General features: G+C 45.9%; 15 protein-coding genes across 15 annotated transcripts; 7 read left to right on the top strand and 8 right to left on the bottom strand.

Annotated features, from left to right (window-relative positions):
• Positions 1-690: 690 nt before the first annotated feature.
• Positions 691-2,136, bottom strand: N7447_004382 (uncharacterized protein; the record flags this gene model as incomplete). The annotated part of the gene is made up of 1 exon (XM_057228657.1): positions 691-2,136. One exon carries the CDS (start codon positions 2,134-2,136, stop codon positions 691-693), a length of 1,446 nt encoding a protein of 481 aa, XP_057087998.1.
• A 797-nt stretch (positions 2,137-2,933) lies between these two features.
• On the top strand, positions 2,934-3,188 carry N7447_004381 (uncharacterized protein; the record flags this gene model as incomplete). Its single annotated transcript, XM_057228656.1, has 1 exon — positions 2,934-3,188. The coding sequence occupies one exon, from the start codon at positions 2,934-2,936 to the stop codon at positions 3,186-3,188; it is 255 nt and encodes an 84-aa protein (XP_057087997.1).
• Positions 3,189-3,831: 643 nt separating this feature from the next.
• N7447_004380 (dynamin family protein) lies at positions 3,832-6,177 on the bottom strand (the record flags this gene model as incomplete). Its single annotated transcript, XM_057228655.1, has 3 exons — positions 3,832-3,965; positions 4,014-4,254; positions 4,318-6,177. The coding sequence occupies 3 exons, from the start codon at positions 6,175-6,177 to the stop codon at positions 3,832-3,834; spliced, it is 2,235 nt and encodes a 744-aa protein (XP_057087996.1).
• Positions 6,178-6,941: 764 nt separating this feature from the next.
• N7447_004379 (uncharacterized protein) lies at positions 6,942-7,121 on the bottom strand (the record flags this gene model as incomplete). The annotated part of the gene is made up of 1 exon (XM_057228654.1): positions 6,942-7,121. One exon carries the CDS (start codon positions 7,119-7,121, stop codon positions 6,942-6,944), a length of 180 nt encoding a protein of 59 aa, XP_057087995.1.
• A 2,098-nt stretch (positions 7,122-9,219) lies between these two features.
• Positions 9,220-9,576, top strand: N7447_004378 (uncharacterized protein; the record flags this gene model as incomplete). The annotated part of the gene is made up of 2 exons (XM_057228653.1): positions 9,220-9,390; positions 9,442-9,576. 2 exons carry the CDS (start codon positions 9,220-9,222, stop codon positions 9,574-9,576), a joined length of 306 nt encoding a protein of 101 aa, XP_057087994.1.
• Positions 9,577-9,724: 148 nt separating this feature from the next.
• Positions 9,725-10,198, top strand: N7447_004377 (uncharacterized protein; the record flags this gene model as incomplete). Its single annotated transcript, XM_057228652.1, has 1 exon — positions 9,725-10,198. The coding sequence occupies one exon, from the start codon at positions 9,725-9,727 to the stop codon at positions 10,196-10,198; it is 474 nt and encodes a 157-aa protein (XP_057087993.1).
• Positions 10,199-12,507: 2,309 nt separating this feature from the next.
• On the top strand, positions 12,508-13,214 carry N7447_004376 (uncharacterized protein; the record flags this gene model as incomplete). Its single annotated transcript, XM_057228651.1, has 4 exons — positions 12,508-12,660; positions 12,714-12,816; positions 12,863-13,071; positions 13,125-13,214. The coding sequence occupies 4 exons, from the start codon at positions 12,508-12,510 to the stop codon at positions 13,212-13,214; spliced, it is 555 nt and encodes a 184-aa protein (XP_057087992.1).
• An 18-nt stretch (positions 13,215-13,232) lies between these two features.
• Positions 13,233-14,891, bottom strand: N7447_004375 (uncharacterized protein; the record flags this gene model as incomplete). The annotated part of the gene is made up of 1 exon (XM_057228650.1): positions 13,233-14,891. One exon carries the CDS (start codon positions 14,889-14,891, stop codon positions 13,233-13,235), a length of 1,659 nt encoding a protein of 552 aa, XP_057087991.1.
• Positions 14,892-16,648: 1,757 nt separating this feature from the next.
• N7447_004374 (uncharacterized protein) lies at positions 16,649-16,988 on the bottom strand (the record flags this gene model as incomplete). The annotated part of the gene is made up of 2 exons (XM_057228649.1): positions 16,649-16,868; positions 16,918-16,988. The coding sequence occupies 2 exons, from the start codon at positions 16,986-16,988 to the stop codon at positions 16,649-16,651; spliced, it is 291 nt and encodes a 96-aa protein (XP_057087990.1).
• A 443-nt stretch (positions 16,989-17,431) lies between these two features.
• On the bottom strand, positions 17,432-18,870 carry N7447_004373 (uncharacterized protein; the record flags this gene model as incomplete). Its single annotated transcript, XM_057228648.1, has 2 exons — positions 17,432-18,390; positions 18,444-18,870. The coding sequence occupies 2 exons, from the start codon at positions 18,868-18,870 to the stop codon at positions 17,432-17,434; spliced, it is 1,386 nt and encodes a 461-aa protein (XP_057087989.1).
• Positions 18,871-19,819: 949 nt separating this feature from the next.
• On the bottom strand, positions 19,820-22,573 carry N7447_004372 (uncharacterized protein; the record flags this gene model as incomplete). The annotated part of the gene is made up of 1 exon (XM_057228647.1): positions 19,820-22,573. One exon carries the CDS (start codon positions 22,571-22,573, stop codon positions 19,820-19,822), a length of 2,754 nt encoding a protein of 917 aa, XP_057087988.1.
• A 243-nt stretch (positions 22,574-22,816) lies between these two features.
• Positions 22,817-23,566, top strand: N7447_004371 (uncharacterized protein; the record flags this gene model as incomplete). Its single annotated transcript, XM_057228646.1, has 1 exon — positions 22,817-23,566. One exon carries the CDS (start codon positions 22,817-22,819, stop codon positions 23,564-23,566), a length of 750 nt encoding a protein of 249 aa, XP_057087987.1.
• A 121-nt stretch (positions 23,567-23,687) lies between these two features.
• Positions 23,688-24,083, bottom strand: N7447_004370 (uncharacterized protein; the record flags this gene model as incomplete). Its single annotated transcript, XM_057228645.1, has 2 exons — positions 23,688-24,017; positions 24,069-24,083. The coding sequence occupies 2 exons, from the start codon at positions 24,081-24,083 to the stop codon at positions 23,688-23,690; spliced, it is 345 nt and encodes a 114-aa protein (XP_057087986.1).
• Positions 24,084-24,832: 749 nt separating this feature from the next.
• N7447_004369 (uncharacterized protein) lies at positions 24,833-25,355 on the top strand (the record flags this gene model as incomplete). Its single annotated transcript, XM_057228644.1, has 3 exons — positions 24,833-25,137; positions 25,194-25,211; positions 25,262-25,355. Coding segments are annotated over 3 exons (417 nt in total), but the record flags the coding sequence as incomplete, so codon positions are not given.
• Positions 25,356-26,366: 1,011 nt separating this feature from the next.
• Positions 26,367-26,687, top strand: N7447_004368 (uncharacterized protein; the record flags this gene model as incomplete). Its single annotated transcript, XM_057228643.1, has 2 exons — positions 26,367-26,406; positions 26,479-26,687. The coding sequence occupies 2 exons, from the start codon at positions 26,367-26,369 to the stop codon at positions 26,685-26,687; spliced, it is 249 nt and encodes an 82-aa protein (XP_057087984.1).
• Between the last annotated feature and the right edge of the window lie 1,099 nt (positions 26,688-27,786).

Here is a 27,786-nt window from a genome sequence, read left to right as displayed (position 1 = left end):
AGTGTTCCAAGGCTCGACTGATACGTCCGTCTTTGAGGATTTTATTGAGCAACTGCTTCGGCATTGTGGTAAATGGCCTGAGCCTAAGTCTGTGCTAGTCATGGACAACGCATCATTTCATCACTCTGACCGAATAGAGCAGATGTGTTCAGAAGCCGGGGTGAAGCTAGTATACCTGCCTCCATATTCTCCGGACCTCAATCCCATTGAGGAGTTCTTTGCCGAGCTGAAGGCCTTCATTCGGCGGCATTGGCAGTCATACGACGATAATCCAGACCAAGGATTCGATACCTTCCTTGAATGGTGTGTTGATATGGTTGGTGCAAGGGGGGAAAGCGCAGAGGGGCACTTCCGCCATGCGGGCTTAACCGTAGAGGAGATCTAGCGCAGCTACGTACGTTGTAGCGAGACTCGGAACTGATCTTTGTATTTGCCTGAAGCAGGCTCTTACTTGAACATCATTGCCAGCGGTGAAAGGCAGTAATAGCCACCGATCATCGATCATGATGCATACCTGCAAGTCAAGGATAGGGACTTGTCTAGATCCGGGATAATTGGGGTTTCTCGAGATAACGGCAAGAAATAGACATAAGGTTTTAACATCGCTACTTGCTAAACGATTAGGTGGTAGTTCATTTATTTGGCCAACCAGAACCAGATGTCGTTGCACTTCGTTTCGTTTGTCTCGATCTAGTGGGCTCTAACCACTTCAGCCGCTTGCGCTATTGCTTCAACAGTATACTCATCCGGGTCCCATTTCAGAATCCTGGTTTCTTTCTCTTCCAGCTTCCGAACAACCAATTGTTCCATCTCCTCTATTTCCTTCTCGCCTAGTAGGCCGAGCCTCTCTTTCCAAGCTGTCTCAGGACTTTGAGCAGCCCCGAAAAACAAGGGATCAATTTTCTTCCAGTAGATTGCGTCAAATGCAAAGCTATTCAACGCTGCGTATACGATCCAGAAATTTCCGCTGTCCCAGCTCCGCTGCATATAACTAGATAGGCGTTGGTTTTCTTTTATTTGGCCTTTTTGAATCTCCGTGTCCTCGCGGCTTTTCATCGCCCTAAGAAACGTCTTCAAGCGATGATTAAACACATTTTCCCAGTTGTCCATGCCATTTGGCCAAAGCTCGGGCTTTTCAATGAGCAGCCACCAAGGCGGTGCGTGGGAAAACTCAACTGGTGCTGCATATGTGAACTCCCAATCTACCACGCCAGCAATTTGCATATTTTCATGGAGTAGTACATTTCCCGGTCGCAAATCGTCACACCAGATTTTGAAAGGACCTTGTTCGAATGGTAAATCAGAAAGTCGCTTCTCTCTGGCGAGCTTACGAAAAAGCTGTCGCGCCACAAACTTTCGTCGACAGTCATCTGCTGACTCCACAGCATCGTTCCTCTGGTGCACCAGGTGTTCAATGTTTAGGTCCGCAAGGGCTTCAAAATAACAAGAAGTTGTACTGAATATGGTGTCGGGAAGTTTAGATCGCGGTAGGCTTCCCAGTCGTACCAGTTCATTCATGTTCATTGATAAGGGTCGGCGCGATACTTCCCAGGTGAAGTCATCGACCTGGGTGAGAGATCCTATACGAGGAAAAGAAATCTTTGACAGCTGAAGTAGAACACCCGCTAGCTGACCATATAAAGACTCAAGCGTATTATCGTCGATGTTTGGATCCAGAATTCCACGTTCCTTTTTCGGGCATCCAGGGGTATTGAGAGCGTCGTACATATTTGTTTTGTGTTCGATGTATTCCATCATGATAAATGGGCTCAGTTCAAGGGGGCTTTCCTTCTTCGTGCCCGAATCAAGAATGAATGGAACAGGTATCGATGTCTGGTCTGTGAGAAATCGCATCATGGCAACTTCGTTCGCGACTTTTTCCTCAGGGAAAAATACCGCACCGGGCTGGCATAGCCGTATGACAACAGCATAGTTTTCGTACTTCATCCGTAAAGAGATGTTATAGGAACCTTTTTCGAGTATGGCAAACTCGGGACTATCACCTCTTTGGCGCTGGAGGATGAACATCGCGATCGGTTTCTTGATGTCAAGTTTCAGGAATTGAAGCAGCCAGTTGTGGGATATTTTCTCGGCAAATTCCCAGGCCATATCATCGGCACACATTAGTGTTTTCATAATTGTGTCGCAATACTGGATAGAATAGTTTAAAAGTGATAACTATACAGTGAAACAGAAAGAATTATTATTGATTGCCCTGGGCCATTTTGGGTGCGGCTTGGCATCACATGACAATTAGTTTATGCCCAATGATATTTCAGAGTTCATTAGCGGGTGACCGAAACTAGTTGGCATCTCAGTCTATTTTTATCATGCAAATAAGCGCCTAGGCTTCCCATCCACCTGTTCCACATTTAGTAGGATAGTGATATGATGACCTGGGCTTTTAGGGATAAAGGAAGCGCTAACTAAGTCATGTTTAGAAAGCTCTCGCCCAACCATTCTCATCTCTCACAATTCCTTTAGGTGATGACGTTTTTAAGGAGCTTTGCTGCCCAACCATCACGCGCCCACACACCCTCCTTTCCCAAAACATGTGCGGGAGTTGAACATACCAGGATGTTATTCGTTGGGTGCTATACGTGTTGACTCACTCGCTAGCTTCTTTTTATTCTAGTCTCTCAGGGTACATATGACGCAGTCAAGTATATAAGATGATAACCGTCCCCTTACTTTTACTTCAACCAAACAAGCTGCCATTTTTCAAATTGAATTTGTTTCTAAACAGGCACATCAGCATCGCAATTACTCATTTTTACCACCCATATTGATAAGTTCCCAAGTGGGTCTTTGGTGCTCTATCAGTCTTATAGCGTTTCTGCCCTTGAAGGTATGTAGGTTGATGTCCTCGTTTTTATATGTTCCACTCTCATACATCACCGCATATTAGTGCAGGTAATTGTAACAATACCAGCATGTCGGATTCTAAGAAGGCAGATCGTGACCAGACAGCACATCAGTTGAATATTCCAGCTGATGATGCCCAAATCCTTGACCAGACAGGGCGGGATTCTGCCAGTAGACGGAAACAATCTTTTGAGCCACCACAAGTCAAATTTCCCAGCCCGGGAGAAGAGACTATCATGGACAACGCCGGCAAAGAATCAGCTGGCAAAAGGGAACATGTTACTTCAAGCATTGCTAGAGAATATCAGGGCGGCTCTTCTTAAGCCGTCTGGTGGATTTGGTTGGTGGTGATATGGAGGAGATGGGCGATTGCATAGAAGGGCTATGATGATTATCCCCAATCTTTTCTCTTTCCTGTCCATTTTGAATATATGACAGGATGAATTGAACAAAGGGCAATGTTATCCTTCAATACCATGTTAGTTGGGGTAGTAGCGTTGATTCAAGATTCATTGAACATATATCAACAATATTGTCTCTTACTGTGGATCGTTCTTGATCCGCCAAAAGAGTCACCTCTAGGGAGGGGGGAAGAGGATCAAGGATTGTGTCAAAGGAGCGATATATATAGGCAACCTCGCCGCACAAAAATTGAACTTTACTTCTGTATTGTTGGACCAAGGCATTGTCTACAGACATTGAATTCTCGATATAAAACTACAAAACCGTTCCAAATAGGGCCATAGCACCATTTTGGCAATAGACCAGACTACAGATTTTTTTTGCTTTGAAGAATAAATCAAAGCATCTTACATATTTCTCATACATATCGGATCATACATACGAACACTTGGGCATATTTATTCAAAAATGACTCAACAGGAATCCACAGGATATGGTAGGGCTGCTTCCAACGACTCCAGATCTTTGTGATGCTCCAAAAATATTCATTTTTGGCACGTTGCTCTATATATCCACGCTGCATGATCTGGACCGTCCATCGGCTGGTTCAGAGTCAATTGCATCAACCGAGCTACAAGAGCTAGAAGATAATGTAGGTCGACTGCTTTGTAAGCTAGCCTCCAATTCGTTTTTCGACTCTACAGACTCAGTCAGTATAAGTATGGATTTGGGCTGGCGTCTCTTACCAAGGCCGCTGATGCCAACGAAACGCTTGCAAGTATCCGACCCCTTCCCGAGGATCCACAACTTTTTATTCAATTGTTCCCGTCGGCTTTGGCTCTCCTCAGATTCACCTGCGATTTGTCCGATCAATTCTTTAGGCATCTCGAATGCGGTTATTGGTGTAAAAAGTGTAGTAATTGCACGCAGAAGCTTTACTTCTATCACCTCAGTGGCAATGTCATCAACGAAACGCTTGAGTGCAACCTAGTATTGGTATTACACATGTTAACCAGATAAATGAAGAATTAGACGGTCGGTGACTCGTACCTTGTAGTAGGCAAGCATACAGTCAAGTGCTTCCTCGGATGCAAAACGTGTCATGTCCGGTATAGTTGTCTGAACAAGGGAGTTGAGAAGCCCTTGAAGATTGACAGTTTTCCCAACAGGCTCAGAGGTTGAAAGAGTATCAACATCAAAGTATGATTGAAGAGCTTTACGGAAAGCTTCCTTTTGGCGATCAGCACGAGTTTTTTGGAGTGTTTCAGTGAAGTAGTGGTTGTAGGTAATAGGATGACCTCGTTGATGCGGCATAAGGAGCTCTTCGCTTCCCTTCTCCAATGTATATCGTACATTTTCCAGAGCTGGCAAAATGACCTTTTCAAACAAGGCTTTTGAGGTAACTTCATCTGCCACATGGGAAACTGCATACCGAAGAAACTCTCTTGCTGCTGTCCACGCGGCAGTAATATGGCCGCGTGTTATGTCTTCCCATGGGCTGCATTGTTCTTGGAATAGATCCTTAACGATCAAAGGATTAAAAGTGCCAGGTAGCTCTCGGCCTCTTGTCTTTTTGAGGAGTATTCCGATGTGCTGCACGTATTCTTCTCTTTTGAGAAGCTGCTGACGTTTGGAGATTGACCTAGGTTCTTCACTTTCAAGGACATGGTGAAAATGGCCACGGTGGGAGATTTTATCTGTGAATTTCTGATTCAGATTTTGAATGACTGCTCGGATGCGCTTCCGGTACCCTTCATCAGTCTTTGCATCTCCAAAGAAAGGCTCGTTGTAAGTGCCATCCACGGCTGCCTTGACTAGAGACTGAAACGCTTGGCTGGTATGCAAAAGATACGATCTTTGCTCATCTACTGTTGCACGAGGGTCTCCAAGCTTCTGGAGCTGCGACCTGCAGGAATTGATCCCGGAATTTATCTCGTTGATCAGGCTTGGAAGTTCACCGGCAATCTGACCAAGAAGTAGGCTGCTCATGCGGGTTCGCAGTGAATCCACACCCACGAGAGATCGAGGTAGGTCTTCCCATATTCCTTGGGAGAAGAATTTCCTTTCCTGAATATCCCGATCGGATAAGCTCCACTGGCCTTTCTCAGAATCCATATTCATCAACACATGCCATCCAAGACGGAACTCTACATCTTGATTCTTAGCAAGCGACACAAAGGAAGCCTCACTTTCAGATCCCGGGACTAGCATATCAGGCTTGGAAATGACACCTAATGTCCGGTTGCCCGATGGATCAGCGTCCCGCGCTAAACGGAGGACAATCTGGTTTGCAAAATCGTTCTTGGCGGAGACGACAGCAAGGATAACGCTTCGTGGCTCCCTCATGTATGATTGAACCACGTCCTGAACTAGTTGTACATCGGCTGCCGATTGCTGTCGTGTTTCTGAGTGGATCAGACCCGGAAGGTCGACAATTGTGAGATGTGGCCGGTCAGGGCCTGAAACTTCAACCCGCAGAAGGTCGTTAGAAAATGCTTTTCCGTGGGTGGATATCCCCATTGCTGCCTTTGCATTTTCTATCAAGTTTGCGAGGCCATCGAACCCATCAAGTTGTTCGCAGAAGCTGCCGAGAGAATGCTGCTCAGCGTCACTGCGCGATTGGTGAGGGACAATGGAAACACGAACTCCCACTTGCGAGTTCTTCCGAAGAACCAACTCGGTTGGGAATCTAGTGCACAAACTGCTTTTCACTGGAAAGGACACGCCGGATATCGCCTCGAGAACGGAGCTTTTTCCGGAAGACTGGTCTCCGCATACGATTATTTGTGGGAGCGAGACGTAGTGGCTGATGCCTTGCGATCGGAGCGTATCGATGGAATCCAGAAGGTCTAACTGCTCTTGAGTACACAGGCCCTCAAGTGCATCTGTTGTGAAGTTTGTCAAATTCATGGCTCCCTTGAATTTGGAGTTGAGTTGGAATGACGGACTGGATGTTCCAATAGACATACATGTCCACAGCGCACCAACTTCATATATTTATAATTTTATAATTGAAAGAACCACTAGGTCAACGACACCCCCTTTCGCCCTAAAACTCCTTGCGCGGCGGATATCCTTGCGTTAGGTTACAATGATCATTCGACCTGCCAATCAACATAACATACCTGTGGGGCTCTCCATAAAGACCACGTGACCTACCAGGGTATCAACATGTTGGTAATGCTGGTTTGCAAACAATACAATCCGTCTTGTAATGACAGGGGTAGTTCCAGTCCTCTCTTTAATTGCTCTCCCACAGCTTCCACTTTTTCAACAGTTGATTTAGGAGGTGAGCCTTTTAAGTTCATCTTCATAATATCGTCAATTCTAGATGTACGTGTATGGAGATCTAGTTGTAGGCTGCATATCGCTTTGGCAAGGGGCCAGAGTCAATGGTAGATAAAGTATATGTAAATAACAGTATCTTAACAAGTAGCTATTTTATACATCCAAAATAGGTAATTTCTTAGCAGGTTATGCAGCTGCAGTATCATATTGATACTACGAGGTAGTGCAGTACTTGTCAAGGTCTAGATCTCGTTGTCTTAGACGAAGAGTATTACGACGGAGAGCACAAATAGAATAATGCTCTCTCAAACAGCCACATACGATGAAAGGGGAAGATAAAGCTCTAGCGCTTATACCAAGGTGGCATCTCGGATAACTTACTAAAGCTACACCGATGTCCTATGCTCTTCCAATGACAATTGGCACACGAGGAATATAGATCGTCGTCGACGACCACACACGTCGGTGAACGGCCCGGTGCCTTTCTTGCAGTGCTCGCGCTCCCCCTCCACGTCATCTCTAACAATCTCCCACCAGGGCTTCAAGTTAACCGTTGTGTTTCCCATTTTCACGTGTAGGTCGGCTTCCACCATCTTCCGTGTACGAATCTCCCGTCCAGCCGTGAGTCGTTAGAGGATCTATACCGCCGTGCACCTGACCTTTCTAGGAGGTGAAGCTTGAGTAGAACCTCCTTCAATGCTGGCTGACGGGAATTGAAGATCGACAATGTTCACTAATCCTGACATTTCATGGGCTACGAGCCCAAAAAGCTCTGTGACGATACTTCCTTCTGCACAGACTGAAGTGGCAAACATCAATTTCAAACCTAAAAAAGGGGGGCTTTCCACTAACCAGCAATCAGCCCCTTTGTTTTATCCTTAAAAAAGTCGTTAGGTATAGCATCCTTCGCATTCACAGCGGAATAGAGCCTGAAAATTCTCCCGTGCTTGCTATTCCACATTTCGTGAGTGTCCTGAGCAGGTCGGGCGGATGGTATATGTAGCGCGAAACGAAGCTTCTAGTGTGTTGTTAGCACAGATCAATGTCAAACTATCATTGTTTCGACATACATAAGCCCCATTGTCCTTCCGAAGGAGCTCATCCATCCAGTCATATATCCAGTCGAGATTTGCTTTTCTTTCGTCAGAATCTAAAAAGAAATTTCAAATGTCGGGGGATAGCCTACACTTTTGATCAACCTCCCACACAATGAATATATCGCAATGTGTGCGATTGTTAATATTACTCTCAACTGCGAGTCTAATATAGGATAGCAAAGGAGAAATTCCAATGCCAGTGCCAATAAAAAGAACGCGGCTATAACCTGCGAGTCCCTCTAAACGACCATACGGCCCATCTAACCACGTTAAGAACTCGCTTCTCGGATGACTCATTAGTCTTTCCGCGAAGCCCCGTTCCTTACGCACCAGTAGCGTGATGCTTGTGGCATTACCATTTGTATCATTGTCCCACCAGGATATTGGAAAGGAATATGTCTGGAGAGCAGAGCGCAAGCTGACCCCAGGCATCCAAATGTAAACACTCATTCCAGGTTGAACTTGAAATGGTCGGTTGATTGAGATCACGACTCGAATGGCATTAGCATGTTTCATCCGAATGATGACTGCACGAGATGCGACTTTCCCGTTCTTTATATTCCGAATGAGAAGCAATACCCATCGAAGTATAAAGAGGAGAGAAAGTACGACGCCGGAAATCAGAACTCCTAATTGTGGGAAGTTCCTAGACTGTATCAGATGGCACAGAACAGTTATGCCAACGAGAACGGCAGCAATTTTGTGAACTTTAGAAAGTATCTCTATTGCAAATCTTCGAAGGAGATGTGTGATAACGGCAAGTGCAATGCCAGAAAAAGCCTTTATAGTGAACGTCAGTATGTTAGAAAGAATAATTGAATATTCTTACCAGCAGCCCATAAATTTGCAGATTCCGCTTTAGGTGCCACCCAGCTTGGTGTATTGCAACGGAAATGTGAAGAACGCCTTGCAGAGTGGACATTATGCCTAGAGTACTATGTATAGTTGTGAATGCTTGAATTGAAAGTCCAAGGGTGTCGGCGAGAAAATTCAATCGATCGCTCATAAGAAGGGGGAACAAGTTTATAATGGCCATATACCCTGACCGAATTCTGATGTCAGTCAGGCTATGCGTTTGTATAAACATGCTGACTATATTGCCAGGCCAATAAATCAGCTGCAAGAGTAGCCAGGCTCTCGACTTCCTCCTCACAATGGGCGGATAGATGAGATACTTCAAGATGATCACTGCTACCCATTGTGTCGGAGCGGCTGGCGAAGTTCGCTCAAAGTTGAAGGCGCGACTTGTATTAGTCCATAAGAAGAGCAAGAGCAATAACCCCCCAATTATGATAGCATATAGAGTGGAGGGATCAGTGATCCACATTCTGTAAGTTAAATATCTGAAGGTGTGAGCAATGTCTTGTCTAGTTGCAGAAATTGGTATTGGGGTTCTTATAGATGTGCGAGCGTGTAGATTGGTGGACCATCAACCAAAAATAGCCAAGTATGTACGTCACCCGTGGGCGATACGACGAAGATTAAGTTATTTTTAGAAGACACCCAAAGTATATAATGTACAAATCGCCACTGGAGACTTTTGATTTTATCAAGTCTACTCTACACAATGCCGCAACTTACGGATCGCTCCGGTGAAAGCCGCCGCCGAAAAACATGCTTTAGAAAGATTCGTCAGCTGTGCGCTCTGTGTCGAATGAGAGCAATAGTGGTGTTGGTTGATGAATCCGATAAACATTGGATATTCAAAACGCATGATGATATTCCGGGTTTAGAACAGGTAGGATTTATACTCTTCATCCCTGAGTCCATCAATTGACTTTCATAGCAGGCCATACAGCATCCCCAGACTCACACGTACGATGATTTTGAGCCCTTACCTCCTTCCAGCCGGCGGGTTCCAGCTACGCAGCCATCTCAACGCCAGATTACCATGCTAGCGCCGCCAAGCTTCCGTCGTGATTAAGGTGGGGCTGCCGTGGGCGAGTCGCCCCAAAGACCACCTCCTGGGCCTTGGCGCTATTGTATAAAGGACACTTATTCCTCATTATTTTATTCTGTATAATACCACTTGATCAAATTGAATCACATTCAAGTCTATACCCTTGTACGTAATGGATATCAACAAGCCGGAAGATCGCAAATCATTCAACCAACTGCATCATATCCTTCAGAGTGGCGTGCATACGCTGAACACCGAGCGTCTTCCAATTTATTTGGAAGCGCCAACAAATGTGAAGCCAACAAACGTGAATGCACCTCACTTAGGTGATATTCAGCAAGACCTCTTACGCCTTCGTCAAGAATTAGCTTGGCATCAGGAGGCAAAGGAAGCCCTGTTGGGTCTTTTTGGGGACACAAGGGAGGTATATCGCCTCCTTCAAAAGGCACTCCTTAAAGCCAGCGTCCAGCATAGTGGGGACAACTGTTTTTCAGAGCTGGTGGATGACGCGCAGCATGCTGGTTTTCTTCTTCGACAATGTCTGCAACGAGCATCCTACAGACTTTCGGAGTCAGAGAGTCATCTTCTCGAGGCTCTAGGTATCTCGTTAGATGATACCAATGGGAGAGACATCACAGTGCTATAGATGTGGAAAGATGGTAGTAATTTCATTTTTTTAACTTCATACTATTTAAAAACTCGTGAATCTGCCGCTCCGTTTCTCCAAGGCACCGGCCAATGCCATGGGCCTTTCTGAGGTAAACAGTAAAAGCCTGGCGTAAGCGACGGTTTTGAGATAGCAAAGTTCCCTCCCTATGCTTATAGTTCTCGATCTCGGTTTCCAATTTTTGAATGGTGTGTATGGAGTCTTGTAGTTGTTTTTCAAGGTTATGGGTATCTGCTTCTAGGTCGTGGAGACTTGTCCGCACTTGGGAACGATCATCGTTGCAAACTGCTCGGATATCCCCACATTCTAACCCATTCGATATCTCAATGTACATGTTAGTCGACATTTCGCTAAGCTGCCTATCGAACAAATGGCTGGTCGCATTGCTAAAAAGCCAAACATAGCCATCATTTTCCGATGGATGAAGGCGGACTTCTGACGGTCGCACGCATAACCCGAATCGATCATCTTTGTTCTTGATTAGCGATGTCCTCCCCTTCCGCCTTCGCCTATACTTACTAATGTGGTTTGCGAGCACTTCCCGACACCTCCTCCTTTCCACAGCACGTTTTCTATTAGCTGGGTTTGACATGTCATGTAGTCGAAAGGGCTAAGTTTGGTAGTCTGCAACTATATATCGTGTATCCCGTAGAGAATTCCCCTGTCGATCCTTGCCGGGGATGGCCCGCCACGGAAATAGAAATAGGTGATGAGGCTCATCACAAAGTGGGGCCCATCGTGGGCGGTTCGCCTAGGCAGCGGTGGTCGCACCTATGACTGTCCGGCCGCTTAATAATAAAGCTATTTATATTACCCACCTCAAGATATGCTGTCCTTGATAGGAAAATTCACTCGAAACCATCGAATTCGCAGCCAGTATAGTTGAAATGTTACGAAGGTTAAAAGTAGAAAAGAAACATTCGAACATTTTCTACTTTTTGAAATCCACATTTCGTTTAAAACCCCTTAAAAGTCTCTACAAAATGATGAATCCATTTTCAAGACATGATGCTGTTCTTCATTACTTTAGTCTACTTTCAAGCGTGTGTTCTAGCAGCTGGGAGTGCCGCCAGTCATGACATAAGCAACCCGGTGAGCATCACCATAACGACGACCGGCACCGCGACTCGATATACGACGGTCATAGGCTTGGAAAACACGTCTTCAGCTAGACATTTGCACAGTTCTCTGGCAAATCCAAAGAGCACGAATAGACTTACTCGGACGCGAACAATGAGGCCCCAGGGCGCTTCTCCATCTTCGACTGACCTTTTGAGGCATAGCCCAATAGGAAGCGTCGAGGCCGCCCACCACCCAACAATCCGCGGAAGCCGTTTCCCCACCTCTACGCCTGTTTCTACCCCTGTCACACCCTCCATACCCACTCCTATATCCCCAACCTCTTCATCACCTAGATCGACTTCATCACCTGGATTGACTTCATTACCTGGATCGACTTCATCGAGTACCACCTCAAATGGCACTGAATCGGTCCAAGTCCCGCTGCGAACAACGTTGATAATAGGGCTAGGGTGTATTTTTGCCGTATTTGGGGTTTTCTGAGCGACAGCTAAGGGATATACGAGGATAGAAGCTAGGGCATCGAGTAGTAATCAGATAGGTAATAAAGAATGAGACTAAGGATGAATCAATTGATTCAATTAGTGGCGCTATAGTCGTGGGCGAATCGCCCACGATTCCGCTAGTAGTGCTAAAAATACAACGTACTTGTAACCTCCCCCTTCTGGCTGCTGCTCGGGAATATTTAAGCTCTCACTCCCCTACATAGACATAAAGAGAAAAAAAAAAGATTAAGTATGAGCGATAATCGGGGGACTCTGTTCCCAAGAAGTACGGATATTGCATCCGGAACTATTCCCCAAAACAACAATCATGACGATAACAGGGAGATAGAGAGCCACACTGACATTAATGACAATCGAATTACTGTGTTTCCGAGAAGTACGGAGATAGGCGACAGTGAACCTGATACCAGAAACATCAGTGAGCCCCAAAATAGGGAAGTGCAGCGCCTTCCAAAACGTCATTTGCCAGCGCAATGGCTCCAGCTCCCACTTAAGGGAACCGCCAAGGCTGATGAGCCAGGCCCCAAACGCCAAGCGCCATTATTTTGCAAGGATCACACGCCCTGGATAAAATATCAAAGGTTCAAACAGGGAGCGAAGCCGGGAAAAACCTGCCTAGCCTACGCCACCGACTCCCCGGGAACGGTAGTTGCAATTAAGGAGTATAAGACGAGTGGTATCGACAAGACTTGCCATTTGAAGATGATCAGTCACCCAAATATCGTGAATCTCCTTGATGCATTCGAACAGTCTAGAATTCTGTATCTAGCGTACGAGCTTATGGATATCTCATTGGAGCAACTTCAGTCTGGCATTCAACTAAAGGAGTCTGATCTTGCTTTCATTTGCAAGGAGGTGAGCTACAGAATCATACCAAGGATTTCTCTTACCTACTGATATTTATGTAGCTATTGCATGGGCTTTGGTATATTCACCGAGATCTCGGTGTTTGCCATACAGCCCTTACCTACGACAATGTGTTCATATCATCGCAGGGTAGCGTGAAGATTGGTTAGTAATCTTACCGAACATAATGACCAAGACTAAATCTAAACAGCGAATATAGCAGCTTGTCTGCTCGAACGACATCAAGGGTCCGAACAGTTCGATATCAAGTCTATTGGTATTATGATTTGCAAGGTGCTCGAGCCAGGGCTCTCTGCTCATGACCTTCAGGCTTGTTATGCCAGTATCTCCCACGGTAGCGATAATCTACGTGCGTTTATTTCCACAACTGCGACAGCCACAATACAAGCGCTTTTGCAGGTGGGTGTGGTCAAAATAGGCTCCGCTCATTACGGTTACTAACTCCCTACTAGCATGTCTTCATATCATATGCAGCTGCTGAAGGATGCTTGGTTGTACCTGTTATGAAGGTCCGAGGGTTGGTTCTACATGATTACGAATAGTGAACCAATAACTGGAGGTCAAGCAATTGGTTCGTGCAAGTTAACACTATCAAGAAATCCAAAAATCCTGTTCTGGGCTTGAGACATGAGATCTATACTCAAACCCATTCGATCATGCTTTGGTCCGACTAAAATAAGCTTTTCACGCATCGCCGTATCGTAGAGATATTTGGGAGGGACCAGGTGAGGTTTAGAACGACTTATGGATATGAACATCTGATGCTGGTTTGCCAGGAGCCGCGTCTTGCTGTCAAATAAATGTTCATCTTGGGGCCTACTTGACAGCTGCGTGTACTGCCTGGTTTGCCAGAAATAGAGCAGGATATCATCCGTTTGTGAAAGTAAGCCATTGAGAAAGATTGAAGGCGTCATCAAGGGGTCAAGTGACTTCAACTGCTCATCAACAGCCCAAAAGTTTGATTCGGTTGATATGGAGTGCGTTTCCCAGGAATCGGCTCTTGATTGATGGGCTTGCGGCTGGTTGAGTGGATCATCGCTCTCGAGGCTTTCGCTCAACCTGGAGCCAAAATTTCCAGACGACTCATGCTCTTGATGTTCAGTTTCATCTTGAGGCTCATCTCGAGGCGCATCTTGCAGCTCATCCGTATTTGTATGGTTTCCTTCGTTTTCCCAAGACTGGGTATCGTAGCTCTCGGGCATATCGCCGTGGTAGCTATTTTCAGAGGAATCGGGGCTAGAAAAAAGGCCATCCTCCGTTGCCTCGGAATGTGGATTGATTTCGCCGAAGAACGAGTGAAATACATCACGCTGTATTGCAAAGGACGTTGCATGTGATCTCGGAACCACGTCTTGTTGATAGATATTTCCCAGAAATAAGAGCTGTCGATCACTTAGGTACCTTTTGTAAGACGGTCGGCTACAACGAAATTTCTTGGGTAGCTTTTCCAAGTCTGTGGTGAGTTCTGCTTCTTCTATAGGCATCCGAATAGCCGAAGCGTTGCCGATTCGATCGGACATGTTCTGAGCGATACTCCTGTTAGTCTCGGTATCAATATGGTACCGATCAAAAGGCTGTAACTGGTTAAGAAACTCTTCAGTGACGATTTGATATCGGCTTGCCGCAGCATGTGTGTGTAAGGTCATGATCTCATCATTCTTGAAACCCAGTTTGATAGCTAACTGGGCTAGATTGATAAGTCTTTCTGACGGAACCCCAGATGTCTTGGGCTTTCCCTTCTTGTCATCTTGGTAGGGCCTGAGGCTGGTAAGGGAGGGAAAGTCACGCATCACGGCAAGGAAAAGCTGTCGATAGCATATATCCATACCATCCCCATCTTCGTCACGACGTTCAAATACATCTTCGGCAACTTGAACCTTATATGAACCAGTTTGATCTCGCATATAACTTTCCAAAAACGCTTCGGACATGGTTCCCCTATACCCTTCAGGCTGCAAGCTTTTGAGAGCGATCATACAAGCCTCGAAGTAAATAAAGTCTCTGGTGAAGGTATAGAAGGATAACACCCTCCCACTGACCTTCGTAATTCTTTCTAACACTAGGATGCGATCATCATCAGACTCTAATCGCCTGAAGATCTTCCGTCTCCGCATTCTATCTTGGATTATAGCCCTATCATGTAGAGATAGGTGAGGTATAAGCGTCTCAAGCTCATTCACCGTATCAGGGTCTAGGAGCTCTGGTGGATAGCCCTCCATGATGAATGACCACTGATCATAGACGCGTCCTAAATATCGAACAATCTCCTAGATGCTAAAATTAGTAGTGTCAAAGTTGTATGAATAGACAGACTTGCCTCAGGACACTTAACTGATAGCCATCGGCCAAGATAAGACAGTTTGATGACTTGCCATAAACCCAAGAAGGGCAACAACTTATCAAAAGCCCTTTTGATTCTCTTAAAATCTTTCTCCATTCGTGCAAGCTCATGATGTACTCCTTTACTGAATCTGCCCCTCCATCTAAGCTCTGACTCAACATCTCCAATTGTTTCGTAGTGCCGTACGTTCCGGTAAATGTCACCATCGCAATATGGCTGGCCATTTGGATGCTCATCTCTGATCCCTTGTTGTATTGTTGACCTCATACCTTCGTGATATGAGCGATTGTAGATAATAAAGTGAGATAGAAAGTCTTACCATCACTATAAAATTCAGCCACCCACCATCGTGCAGACCTCCTGATTGCAGCTAGAACTCGGTGGTTCCCGTGCAAAATTTTCAGCCGCACTTCATCTGGGAGGTTTAAAAAGTGCAATGGGCCGGTTAGGAAGGCCTCATTTTCATCCTGGGCAGCCAGAGCTTGCTGAAGAACATCATTGCTTATTAAGACCTTCACATAATTCTCAGGGTTCAGGCGGGAAAGCCCCTCCGACTGAAAGACTCTGTCCAGCCGGTCCACATGCGAATCTCGAATAGTTCGAGGACCCGAATCATTAATTTGGAAATGACGTATGTATATCTTTGCTCTCCCTTTATAGTAGCTCTGACGTTCCTCGAACACATCTTCTTGGGACATGATAAATTTCCGAGACAAGAAGATAAAAGCGATGAGAAAATAGTAAGACTTGAATTTTAAAGAGCTTAAATTTCAAATGAGCTCGAATAAAAGATCCTTTCAAAATTTCGTGTTTGGAATATTTGACCTTCAGGAAAATTGCAGCGCGCAAATTTTTGAGAGGCAGTATTATTCAAGTGATTGTAAAATCTATGGGCCAAAATTTTCGAGCCCTAGGAATATTCTATAATCATGAATATTATACACCGATAATTTTCAACTCTGGCGGTGTTAACCGGACATAGGAAATTGGCATAATGGTTATAAGGTGCAAAAGCGCAATGTGGACAAGGTGCATAAGCGTAAGGATCTACGATATAAATATGTGATATAGCCACTTCCCCGTCATAATATTTAAATTTAAATCTTCAAGTTCAATTATCCCAAATTATCTCGATTGTCTCAAAATGGGTCTTCTTTCCAAAATCGCCCGGAAATTGGGATTCGTGCGCGGGTATCTAGTAGTGGTACGCCATACTCATGGACAAACGCGGATTATCCACTCTATCTGGCCACCTCATGAAATTGTAAGAAAACTAGAATAATCCGGGGATTTCGAACTAACAAGATTTAGAGTGATAAGCTTGAACCGTTGGACGATGTTGATATAGAAGAGAAAGTTGAAAATAAGCTAAGGGTCCACGACTGACACGGTCCCGACCTTTATCCTCTGGTTATACATTATAGACTTTATAGGGTTCACAAATTATAATCATTCCTAAGCTGATAAGAGGATTTCGAGTTAAATCACTAAATGCGTCGAGCTCAAATTTGGTCTTGAATAGAAAATACATGCACATCTATCCTGCAAATGGATAGCATTTGATAAACCCCGAAAAGCTTGCTCTACAAAAAGGGCAGGAATTTTGATCATGTAGATTTGCGCATGGCTCACAAATTATATGCCCGCATAGCAGAATATGCCAACAATCCGGCTGCTCGTAGCAAATTTTGCAATCCAAGATACGTCGTCGGGAAAGTTCCTCTTGATGCCGGTCTTCTTGTAGGAGAAGCTTGCAATGAAGTTCCTGGAGTTGCTTTTGCAGCTTTTCAACTTCTTGATCGCGACTTTCAACTGTTTCGTCAACTGCCTTACGCAGCTTCTTGAAACAGGTATCCTGGTCCATCATTAGCTCAGGAAAACGTAGTGTCTTGGGAAGGCTATACCAAAGTGTCAGATTGTTTTCCTTTCGCCCTTTTGCGTTTGCGGGATGAATCGATGCTGCGAGTGGCAGCATCGTTTGGTTCAATCAGGATCCCAAGAGATGTACATAGAGAGGTCCTTTGGACTTGTGAATCTGTTGGCCGCCAGCCCGGGGGTAGTTCGTCATCATCAATAAGAATCGTGCTTGAAGGGCTGGTCATTGTGCCTTGAAAAGAAGAGACGTGTATATAGGTACTTAGTCAACCAGGTAGGAGGAAAGTAGAAGTCTGACTGAGCCAGAGTTGGGGCACAATACTCATTATATACCCGAGAGCCAAAGTTCCAGTGGGCTACTGCTGGTACACGATTGGACACTACTTTCTGTGATTACTCGTGCATATGTATGTAACCCGATTAGATTGCCCAGAACTGAAATAGCATACGTAAAATATTGATTGCTGCAAAGCACTGTATCATCCTAACCGCAATATGACTGTTACCAATTCTGCAACTCTCCCGATCCCTCCAATTGACTCTTCAGGTGCTTGCGATAACTGGGAATGTCGGTCTTTTCCCGGTCATGGCCTTAAGATAGTCTCCTTCCTGAGATATTGCCATGAAGTATAAGAGGATGTCGACTTCGAACTGGCTGAGGTCCCCCATCAAAGAATAGAAATCCTTACGAGACTCCCATGTCCAGATATCACCCTCCCAACGCACTGCAATAAATGTAGTCGGATATGTCCCGTTAGGAGTCGGGTACAGAGACTTCGTTGGTTCGAACACAGACTTTGAATCCACTTCCCAAGCTATTAAGCCGATCCCGAGAATTGATAAAGAGCGGTCCTTCATCACAGACTCCTGCCCATCATTTGGGTCCTTGTGCTGCTTCACACGGGCAGTCCGCTTACCGCGACATTCATATCCCATCACTGCTACTAGACCTGCCAGCTTAGTCTTTCGCCAACCTAGGATGAACCCCGAGGTCAAGAGAAGCCCATAATGGTTTTGTGCTCGGCGTCTGATCAAACCAATATCGACACTCTCTAGCTCACGCTCTGTGTGGTAGGCAAATTCTGGGGCTTCATCGGTAGAATCATGGTCTGGACCCTCTTGATCGAGCTCATCCTTCTCGGAGTGCTCATACTCGTCATCGCCTTCGCTATAATCTTCGCTATACTCACCTTCTCTTTCATCGTACCCCTCCTCGTTTTCTTCGTCGGTATATCCGTCATACCCCTCGTCCTCTCCATTGTCATAATCATCGTATTCATCCACTTGGTCACTATATTGATTCTCATCTTCGTAGTGCCCATTCTGGACAGCCACCTCTTCCTCCTCTTCCTCCTCCTCTTCCTCCTCATAATCAACACTGGAATATTCGTGGTAATCCACCTGCACATCTCCATCATTGTATCCATCTTCCTCTTCCGCATAAAGGTTCCTTTGAGCGTTAGGGATTTTTTCAAGCTGATTGCCTTCTGTGTTCGAACGACCTGTATATGGGTTAGAACTTGTAGGATCAGATTGGCCGTGAAGAAAGTCATACCAACGCGTTCACGATGAAAATCCAAAAACACATCCCATTCAATGTTCCACGTCTTGGGTAATCTGCCTATTCTGATGCATTCCTCGAGGTCGCGTTTGGCTTGCGAAAATAATGTGGTGTCTTTGCTTCCCGCAAAGGTTATTGAAGCTTGACTCAGCTGCTCGGCAGCTGTCTTGAAGGCGGCAGTATCGATGCATCCATTTGCCTTACGGATCTTATATCTGATATTCTTTGCCTGAATTTGATCATTTACAGAATCAATCTGAACAGAGGCCTGTTGCCTTTCACTGGACCGACCCCAAAGGATGGATGCAATAAGTGGCTCTGCAATATCATACTCCTCAGTATATTGGGGTGCTCGCAATGTAGGCTTGATGACAGGCCTAGGAGTAGGTCCAGGTTTGAGCGCAGGTCTCAAAGAAGGCATCATGATCCACAAAATGCAAGTATTTCAAAAAATGTTTCAAATGAAGTCCTTTCCAAGGTTTATAGTTTGTCAAGCTTAGGCATTTGATAGTCTTATATGTAGCACATATAGACTCCAGAATTTTAAAAACTCTATATTACCTTTGTACATTTTCACTTCTGTACATTTTTACTTATGTACATTTTTACCTACGTCACGTGGCAGTAGACCCATATTGAGGTTTGCAGGTTTGCATACTCTGTCGGAGTACTCCGTATGGTGTAATGTATGGGTCCAATCAATGGTATTCAACTCTCTGTATTTCAGTATCCACTATTCTGGCAATTTATACTATCTCCATTATATAAGAAATATTACTGCATATTTAGGATTAATAAATCCTCCGGTATGCCGGTGTAACTATTCCGACATACTCTTGGTGCCTCAGGCAAGTAGTGCTTGGCACTGGGCTAAGCCGGCAATTTTGGTGCTCAGTACTGCCGAGGCTCAGTGAGCGCACAACAAGTGGAAGAGTAACATTGGACTACGAGAGGGCTTGGCAGATTATGAGCATCTAGCACTATCCAATAGAAACCATGCGATCCTAACTTAATGTCATTTTTTGCCACCTATCTCTACATTAACACAGACTGTATATTTATTTTCTCCATTCGTGGAAATTCTATCAATTTCTCGCTTTATTTAAAGAAGAACATCATTGATCCACTATAATGGTGGGTATGATATTGACATGTACATGGACCCAGAGGATTAGGTCTACCTATTCTATCTGACTTCGACTGCCTCCGGTTTGAAATTTTGATTTCTTAATAACCCAAGCAATATAGCACTTGAGACTCTAACGTACTGTATATGTAATTAAAATTATACAAGAGATTTTAATTGAACTCGCATGAACTTATGACAATTTGTAGTATCAATAAATATAATAACGAATGTTTGTACAGACTTAAGGCGGTGCTTGGATACTAGTAAGTCGAGTGCTACGTCGTATCGGTATAGTGCTTGGTATATTGGTGCGGTCTCCGCGGCGGGGCCGACCTCGACCGCGTCGCACTTGGGTCGGACTATGGTTGCCCTCAGGTATGGCTATGTTTGAATCCGTACTGCGATGGTCGATTTGGTTCCGTTGGTTTGGGCGGATCCCCTGGCTTGATTGCGGTGTCCGTTGCCGCTGATTGTCATGATTTGGTTGGTTGGGGCGGTTAGAGCGACTGGATTGCGGTGTCCGCCGCTGCTGACTACCCTGGCGGTCGGGTTGGTTGGACTGTGGTGTCTGTTGTTGCTGGCCGCCCTGGTGAGAGCGGTTGGAGCGACTGGATTGCGGTGTCTGCCGCTGTTGACTACCCTGATCTAGTTGGTTGGACTGTGGTGTCTGTTGTTGCTGGCCGCCCTGGTGAGAGCGGTTGGAGCGACTGGATTGCGGTGTCTGCCGCTGTTGACTACCCTGGCGGTCGGGTTGGTTGGACTGTGGTGTCTGTTGTTGCTGGCCGCCCTGGTGAGAGCGGTTGGAGCGACTGGATTGCGGTGTCTGCCGCTGTTGACTACCCTGATCTAGTTGGTTGGACTGTGGTGTCTGTTGTTGCTGGCCGCCCTGGTGAGAGCGGTTGGAGCGACTGGATTGCGGTGTCTGCCGCTGTTGACTACCCTGATCTAGTTGGTTGGACTGTGGTGTCTGTTGTTGCTGGCCGCCCTGGTGAGAGCGGTTGGAGCGACTGGACTGCGGTGTCTGCCGCTGTTGACTACCCTGATCTAGTTGGTTGGACTGTGGTGTCTGTTGTTGCTGGCCGCCCTGGTGAGAGCGGTTGGAGCGACTGGATTGCGGTGTCTGCCGCTGTTGACTACCCTGATCTAGTTGGTTGGACTGTGGTGTCTGTTGTTGCTGGCCGCCCTGGTGAGAGCGGTTGGAGCGACTGGACTGCGGTGTCTGCCGCTGCTGACTACCCTGGCGGTCGGGTTGGTTGGACTGTGGTGTCTGTTGTTGCTGGCCGCCCTGGTTGGGTTGGTTACCCTGGTGAGAGCGGTTGGAGCGGTTGGACTGCGGTGTCTGCCGCTGCTGACTACCCTGGCGGTCGGGTTGGTTGGACTGTGGTGTCTGTTGTTGCTGGCCGCCCTGGTTGGGTTGGTTACCCTGGTGAGAGCGGTTGGAGCGGTTGGACTGCGGTGTCTGCCGCTGCTGACTACCCTGGCGGGACTGTGGTGTCCGTTGTTGATTGCCCCGGTTGAGGTGCGGTATACGCCGGTTGTTTGGCGTTTCCGGCATTCGCCGGGCCTGGTCTCTATTTCCCTGGGGTATACCAGAGCTAGGCGACCTGGTTGCTCTTGGAGTAAATATACCATATCTCTGCTGTGTTCCACTATGCCATCGAACTCGGCTAGGGCTGCCGTTAGGGGTAAAGAAGGACCCGCCCTCAGAAACACTAACTTCCTCATCAATAGGGCTTAAATCACGCTCACGCTGCTGCATATCCCCATATTGTTGCTCTCTATCGTCCTGAACTTCCTCTCCTCCCTCAACGTTGTCTATCTCCTCCCCCTCATTAGAGCCCTCGTTCAAGCCCTCATAATATCCTTCTTGATATTCTTCACTGACTTCTTGAAAGGTACCGCTATCGCTCATACCTATACCGTTATCGAATTCTTGATAGTTATCCCCTCTTGGGATAACTGGTTCATATTCGATTCTCGTTATGCGCTTATTTTCCTCAGCACGTGGCTGAAACCAGTGTGCACCTCGGTATGAATTCACATTTCTCCAGTGGTCGTTTGTCATATGGGTATTCGCCGGAGGGTAGTGTGGCCTCACTCCTGTAAGCGCCTCGCGGTAATTGGCCTCTTGCTCCTTTGCCACATTATAGATTAACATGTCTGTCTTCAGTTCATTGCCAGCACAAACGAATCGAAGATCGTGTCGCGATTCCCAGCTCGCGTCTCCACCCAACCAATGAATATAGACATATGTCTCTGGATACCAGGCTCTGCTCATCGGTTTTAATAAGGATATTGGGTCCTGGTCGACTGACTTCTTATCCACTCGCCATGCGACGATTCCCCAACCTCTAATATCTCGTTCAGTCCGTATATAGTCCTTTCGTCGAGCAAGACTTTTTTCTGAAATATTCGGTGCTCGAGAGGGAATGGGACGCCGGGCGGCTGGGATTAATCGAGCAGTTGCGAACCTGCCACACGCATATCCGACTATCACTGATTTCCCGGTGCCATTTCCGCGCCAAGCAAGGACACTTCCTTCCATCGGTAAGCCAGATGTTTCGGCGGTATGATCAAGCAGCTCCGGTGTTGACCACATTGGTTGAAGGAATAATTCCGCCTCGTCATCCTCATTGGAGAAATCCCCTTCATAAACTGGGATATTTTCGCCTTCCCCTTCCGCATCGCTCTCAACACGCTCAATACCAGGAGGGGTATCGTCGCTGGTGTGGAAGTTATTGGAGTTGTTGTGGCGGCGGTTATTGGCGTTGTTACGGCTATCATTTTCTCCTCCTGGTTCAGCATCGATCTCAACTTGCTCAATACCAGCAGGAGTATGGTCACTAGTGCGGCTATAACTGGAGTTGTTGCGGCGGCGTCGGTGGCGGTTGTTACGGTTATTATTTCCGCCTCCTGCTGTGGCCTGGATATTCTGACCCTCTATACTCCCAAGGTTGGGAACTGACTCGTCACTGCTGGCATTGCGATTTGACATTATTAACGATGGAAGTAGGTGAATAGCTATTATCTGTCTCCGTCGAGGGAGCAAGTTTATAACTCTCAACTTTGAAATGTACATTGGGGGCAAATTACATTTTCGAATATACTGAAGTACCTATGTACAAATGTGCAAAGGATCCAGGGGGTAAAAGGGAAAAAGTGTCATTTGTACCCAATGATATTTCTGTGTTATTCATATCCATAATACATCAATTAATCTGTGTCAAACAGGTTCTCGATGGACTTGGCCCCTGCATATTTGGCACCCCCTGTGGGACTTCGCCATAAAGTAACCACTGATGAAGGCTTCTCTCGACGCAATCCTCAAGATGGGCCTTATGGTGTGTTCATCTCGCACCTCAACGAGGGAGTTTACTCAGCCATCGATACTGGCCCTTACGAGGACCTATGGAACCAGTCGACTAGATTCGTCATGTCCCTTCTGTGGGATTCCAATGATCAGCGTGAAATGGCAAAGGAACAGTTGATATCGATGAATATTGCAATTGACCGACAGAATGAGACAAAATTGAATCATCCTCCTGGCACTGGCTGTATTGAAGTGCATAATCTTTATCGCGCAGGTATTCAACTAGACCTAGCGGTTAGAGATGTTAAGTTCTATCGCTCAACTGCGCGCTACGAGGATGTGCGCGACTTTGTCTGGGAGAGAATCCAGAATAGAAACTATCCAGAAAGCTGGGCTATCACAAGGCGCCAGTTTCAATGCCATGTCACCAAATTCCAAATCAAATCCTCGATGTCTAATGCTTTGGATAGTGATGATGGTGCCTATCAACAATATAATGTACAAGCCACATCAGAATCAACACTCAACGCCAAGACGAATTTAAAGGTGTCATTGGCCGATGTTATTCACACACATGCAAAGATGGCTGCATCGCAAACTTCCATGAAGCCCTTTATGCCCCAGAGTATGGAACACCCTCAATCATCGACCCTGAGGAATAGCGACATTATTAGATAAACTTCATTCAATTTACGTCGCATTATAAGATAAATATCCCCTAGAACCATCGAACGAAAAACAAGAATAACCACATAAATTCGAGCATGTAGGCAGAATAGAATATTCCTAGCAGAAAATATCATGCGCTCTCGGTGATGATATCCTCGGACGTGAGCCGCTCTTTTGTGGGGAGATCTGTGATTCCTAGTCCGGTATAGTTGACTCGCTTCTCAAGGTGCTCGTAGGTTTCGAAAAGTTTCAAATAGTCCCGGTGTAGTTGGTCATAATGCGCAGATAGGGCATTCTTTTCAACGACGATATGCTGCATTCTCCACCCTGAAGTATGCAGCGAGCTTTCGAGAGATAAAATATACTTTCGAAGGTTGGTGATTGAGTGAGCATCTTCTTGCTCGCGCTGGAAGAACCAGCGGACGACGCTCAAAGGGACGACAACATTTTCAGAGTTTACCTTGACTGGTTAGTAGGGGGTTATCAATTAACCACAATTGGATATGCATACAGCTTGATTTTGCATCGTAATGGATTTATTCGGATCGGAGAGATTGATTTGTGGAATGCGAATTATATGGAATACCCGGTGGGAGGGGGGGTTAAATATGGTATTATCGAATCTCAGAAAAAAAACCATTGGTTAAATTCTAAGCGCGCACATTATTCTGTGTGTGATACCAAATTCTATTCCGTGTAGATCATTTCCTAATTCCCTTTCATACCCCGATCGTAGTCTGATATACTACTCCTGCTCTAAGAACATATGAGAAAGGTCGACTAAGCTATGCCATAATTAGAAACAACAATCTAAGCTGGAGTGGCATAGTCTTACTGGTGGGTCTTGCGTAGCTGTCGCCATTTATTCTCTAGGGCTGATGCAGTTCTGTGTCGGTCGTCTGGGACACTTTCGTTGAATCTGAGCGCAATTTCTGGCCACGAGAGTCCCTCTAGCTGCTTGAGCACAATCAGAAGATTCTCCTCCTCTTCATAGTATTGTTTATTATGACCTGGGGCGTTCGGTTCGGCGGCCATCGGGGCGGCTTTATGGTAATATGGACGTGATCGGCTTGGAGGAAATGGACAATCTCAGGTGGGAGGCGTCTCGCTGGCGTGATATTCCTTTTAAAACAAAAATTTCTAAATTTACGATCATACGTGGGCGCTGCGCCGCATGCTGAGCGCCAATTATGTCCCGGTTATCAGGTAGGATGCGCAGGAAGAAGAATATAAATTCAGCTGACTGCGCCATTCTGATCCTACACAATTATCAGCATGGAAAGCGCAGATTTTGATGCATTTCTTAAATGGGGCGAAGATAGCGAGGATTTCCCCGATCTCCAGTATGCCCTTGGCAGCGATGAATCATTTTCATGGGACCAAATTTTGGAGGAGTACCTGGATCCATTCGAGTATCTGGACCCATTTCCACTTGGCCCACTTGCTCCAATCGAAGAGAAAGTAGAAGCAATTGATGCACTCCCCGAGCTATCGCCCAGTCCAGCACCGCAATACGACGTTCAGATGTTAAGTGAATCAATCACTGAGCTTAAAGGCCGTGTCAATGGGTTGGAAGACCGGTATGGTACCCCCTCTTATCTCAAAATTGAAAATATTCAGATCCTGACGATATTAGTATTACGGAGAAACAAAAGTTAGTCTGCTAAATAGATAAATTCCCCATCCCATGCTAATTGCGGGCAGAAGGATCGCCGACTTAGAGGCTTATCTCGAGAACCTTCAGCCATTTCTGTTACAACTTGGCACATCTATCGAGGGACTCCTGACTGGGCCCCAAAGTAAGCCGTTCAATCCGGCAGTATCCGGATAGCGGGGATAGAAAGAGTTTTGAGGCGATAATGTTTTTGATTTGCTGGAGATTTCTTTGTTGTAATAGTTTCATTAGCTTTGTGGTCAAATTAAGTTGTCTTGAGAGCCTATAGGCTGCGTCGAATACACTAGTTGGAAATTAATTCCAGATCTTACAATTTGATCGGCCCTCCGGGCTATATACCACACTAATGCACCATAGGCACCTGGGTGTCGGTCACGCCGTGCTGTGGCGCAGAGAGAGTTGTAAGGTTTCCATGAATAGCCTAGCCTATATTTAGCGTCTTGGCGGACGATCCGGCCCACGAGCTAAATTGGACGAGACAGGGTTTATAAGGCGTAGGCGCATTGGTTCCGCAGTGATTCGTGCCGCAGTCCGCCTTGTTAAGTATCCCATGTGGGGAACCTCCTACGCAATAGAAATTGTCTCGCTTCTTCTACCTTATGTGACGTGACATGACTCCTTCCCTGCCCTTGTAGGGCGTTCCGTTCCCTTGTTTTCCTCCCCGTTGCTCCCTAGCGAGAGTTCTTTTTATAAGCCTCTCCTCAGTCCTATCGGCCTTACTGACTACAGCTGACCAAGCTAGAACGTAGTGGTGTGGTGATGACCATATCGGAACAATCGAAGTGGGGCCGAAGATGTATGCCAGTCAGGCGGTGATGTTACCCCTCGGTTGGGCTCCTAGGCGATCTCTTTATACCATCTTTTGGGGCATTCTAGTGGTCGTTACAACTCATGAGCATCACACCATGTGGGCCCCTCGTGGGCGTTACTCCTCGTGGGCGTTACTCCTCGTGGGCGTTACTCCTCGTGGGCGTTACTCCTCGTGGGCGCCCTTGTGGGCCCCTCATACGTCATTCGTTCTCTTGATAGGCCCCCTCTCAGTTACATTGATTTTACCGTCTAAAATCTGTAGAAAATCATTAGGGTGGCTAATTTGTGATGGTTCATTGAAATAAAAGGTCTTTTACTGCCAATATGGGATGGAGTTTACTAGAGATTCTGCTAATCAATGGAGGTGAGTTCTAAGACGTTGGTTGCTAAAATCCCATGCCTGTTGTCTGATAGTCAAAGAAAACAGCAAATACAGATCCCACAATCCCCTCAAAAGTGGATTTCATCAAGGCTCTACATAACGAACGACGAGAATATATTGAAATTGCCAACGATTTCCTCCGGTCGACCGAAAAGATGTTTACGCTGGTCAAACAGCTCGAGAACAACATTTCAAATATGGAAACCTTGAACCGGCAGCAATCCATTGTCCTGGATAATCTTCATAAGGGTGAAAAGACTTGATACACATGTTCCTGTATGTTATTTTTAGCTCACCCACTTTGCACATTGAAACAATCTTACATTTGAGTATATAACCTTTGCTACAATGAAAGATTTCCAATGTTCTATAAATCAATGTAAACCCACACAAAGTAAGAGATATCAAACAATGGCTTCTTGTAAACACACCGGATGGCTTCGTGTCATAGAGAACCGCGATTCGAAAGAACTCGTTATAGAAAGAACTGATCGACTGCACTCTCTGGTTCGCGAAATGCCTGAGCCAGACTTTCAACGCCCTCAGCTTTGTCTCTTTTTGGGTACCTCAACGAAAGATGAGGCAATGCGGAATATCTTCAATCGAAATAACATACGCCGAGGAGATCGAGCAAATGTCAACCTGCGGGTTGATACGACTTCTTTAACGAGCGATAACCCTGTGCTTTTTGCCGACAGCAACCCATTGCAAATTCCTCTTTCCGAAAAGAGTCACGTATGGTGCCATGAAACTACATCTTATGCTGCAGCATGGCACACAACTGCATCACGTGCCGTCATCGATGTTCTATATTCTAGACTAGTCTTCACTTTCAGTGATGTCATATGCATATTTGCGGATGACTTTCAGACCTTAGAAGCAATTATGTTGCGCTTGATAGCATGGGTAGAGGTTCAAAATGCTTCTTCGTTACCTTCCGATACGCTTCCTAGATTACTAATCATTTTTTCGGAGGACGGCAAGTTTAGCGAGGCTCACATAGAGGACTACTTGACCTCATCTAACCTTGGGCGCCAACTTTCATCAAGCTTTTCCGCGCTCAAAATCTTCCAACTAGCAGGCAAATACCTTTCCCCATCCACACGTTATCAAAGACTCTATGCGGAGATTCGATATCACATGGAAGAATCGAGAGAGATAAAGTCAAGCCTCAGATGCCTTTTCTCCGCCTCTCACCTTCTACATTTCTTTAACTCTGCAGTGAAGCATATGGCACATAATCCAGCAGAGGCATTCGATTTTATTAAGGTCTCGAGAGACGCAGATCCCGTCAAAGCAGACCACTATGTATATTTGCAGAAGTTTCTTAAGCTCTGCGTTCAGGTCAAAATTTCATACAAC

This window comes from Penicillium robsamsonii (assembly GCF_028829455.1).
Source record: "Penicillium robsamsonii strain IBT 29466 chromosome Unknown utg000002l_segment0_segment0, whole genome shotgun sequence".
Taxonomy (NCBI): Eukaryota; Fungi; Ascomycota; class Eurotiomycetes; order Eurotiales; family Aspergillaceae; genus Penicillium; species Penicillium robsamsonii.
Note: the sequence above shows the minus strand (reverse complement) of the source record. Positions and strands in the feature narration are given on the sequence as shown.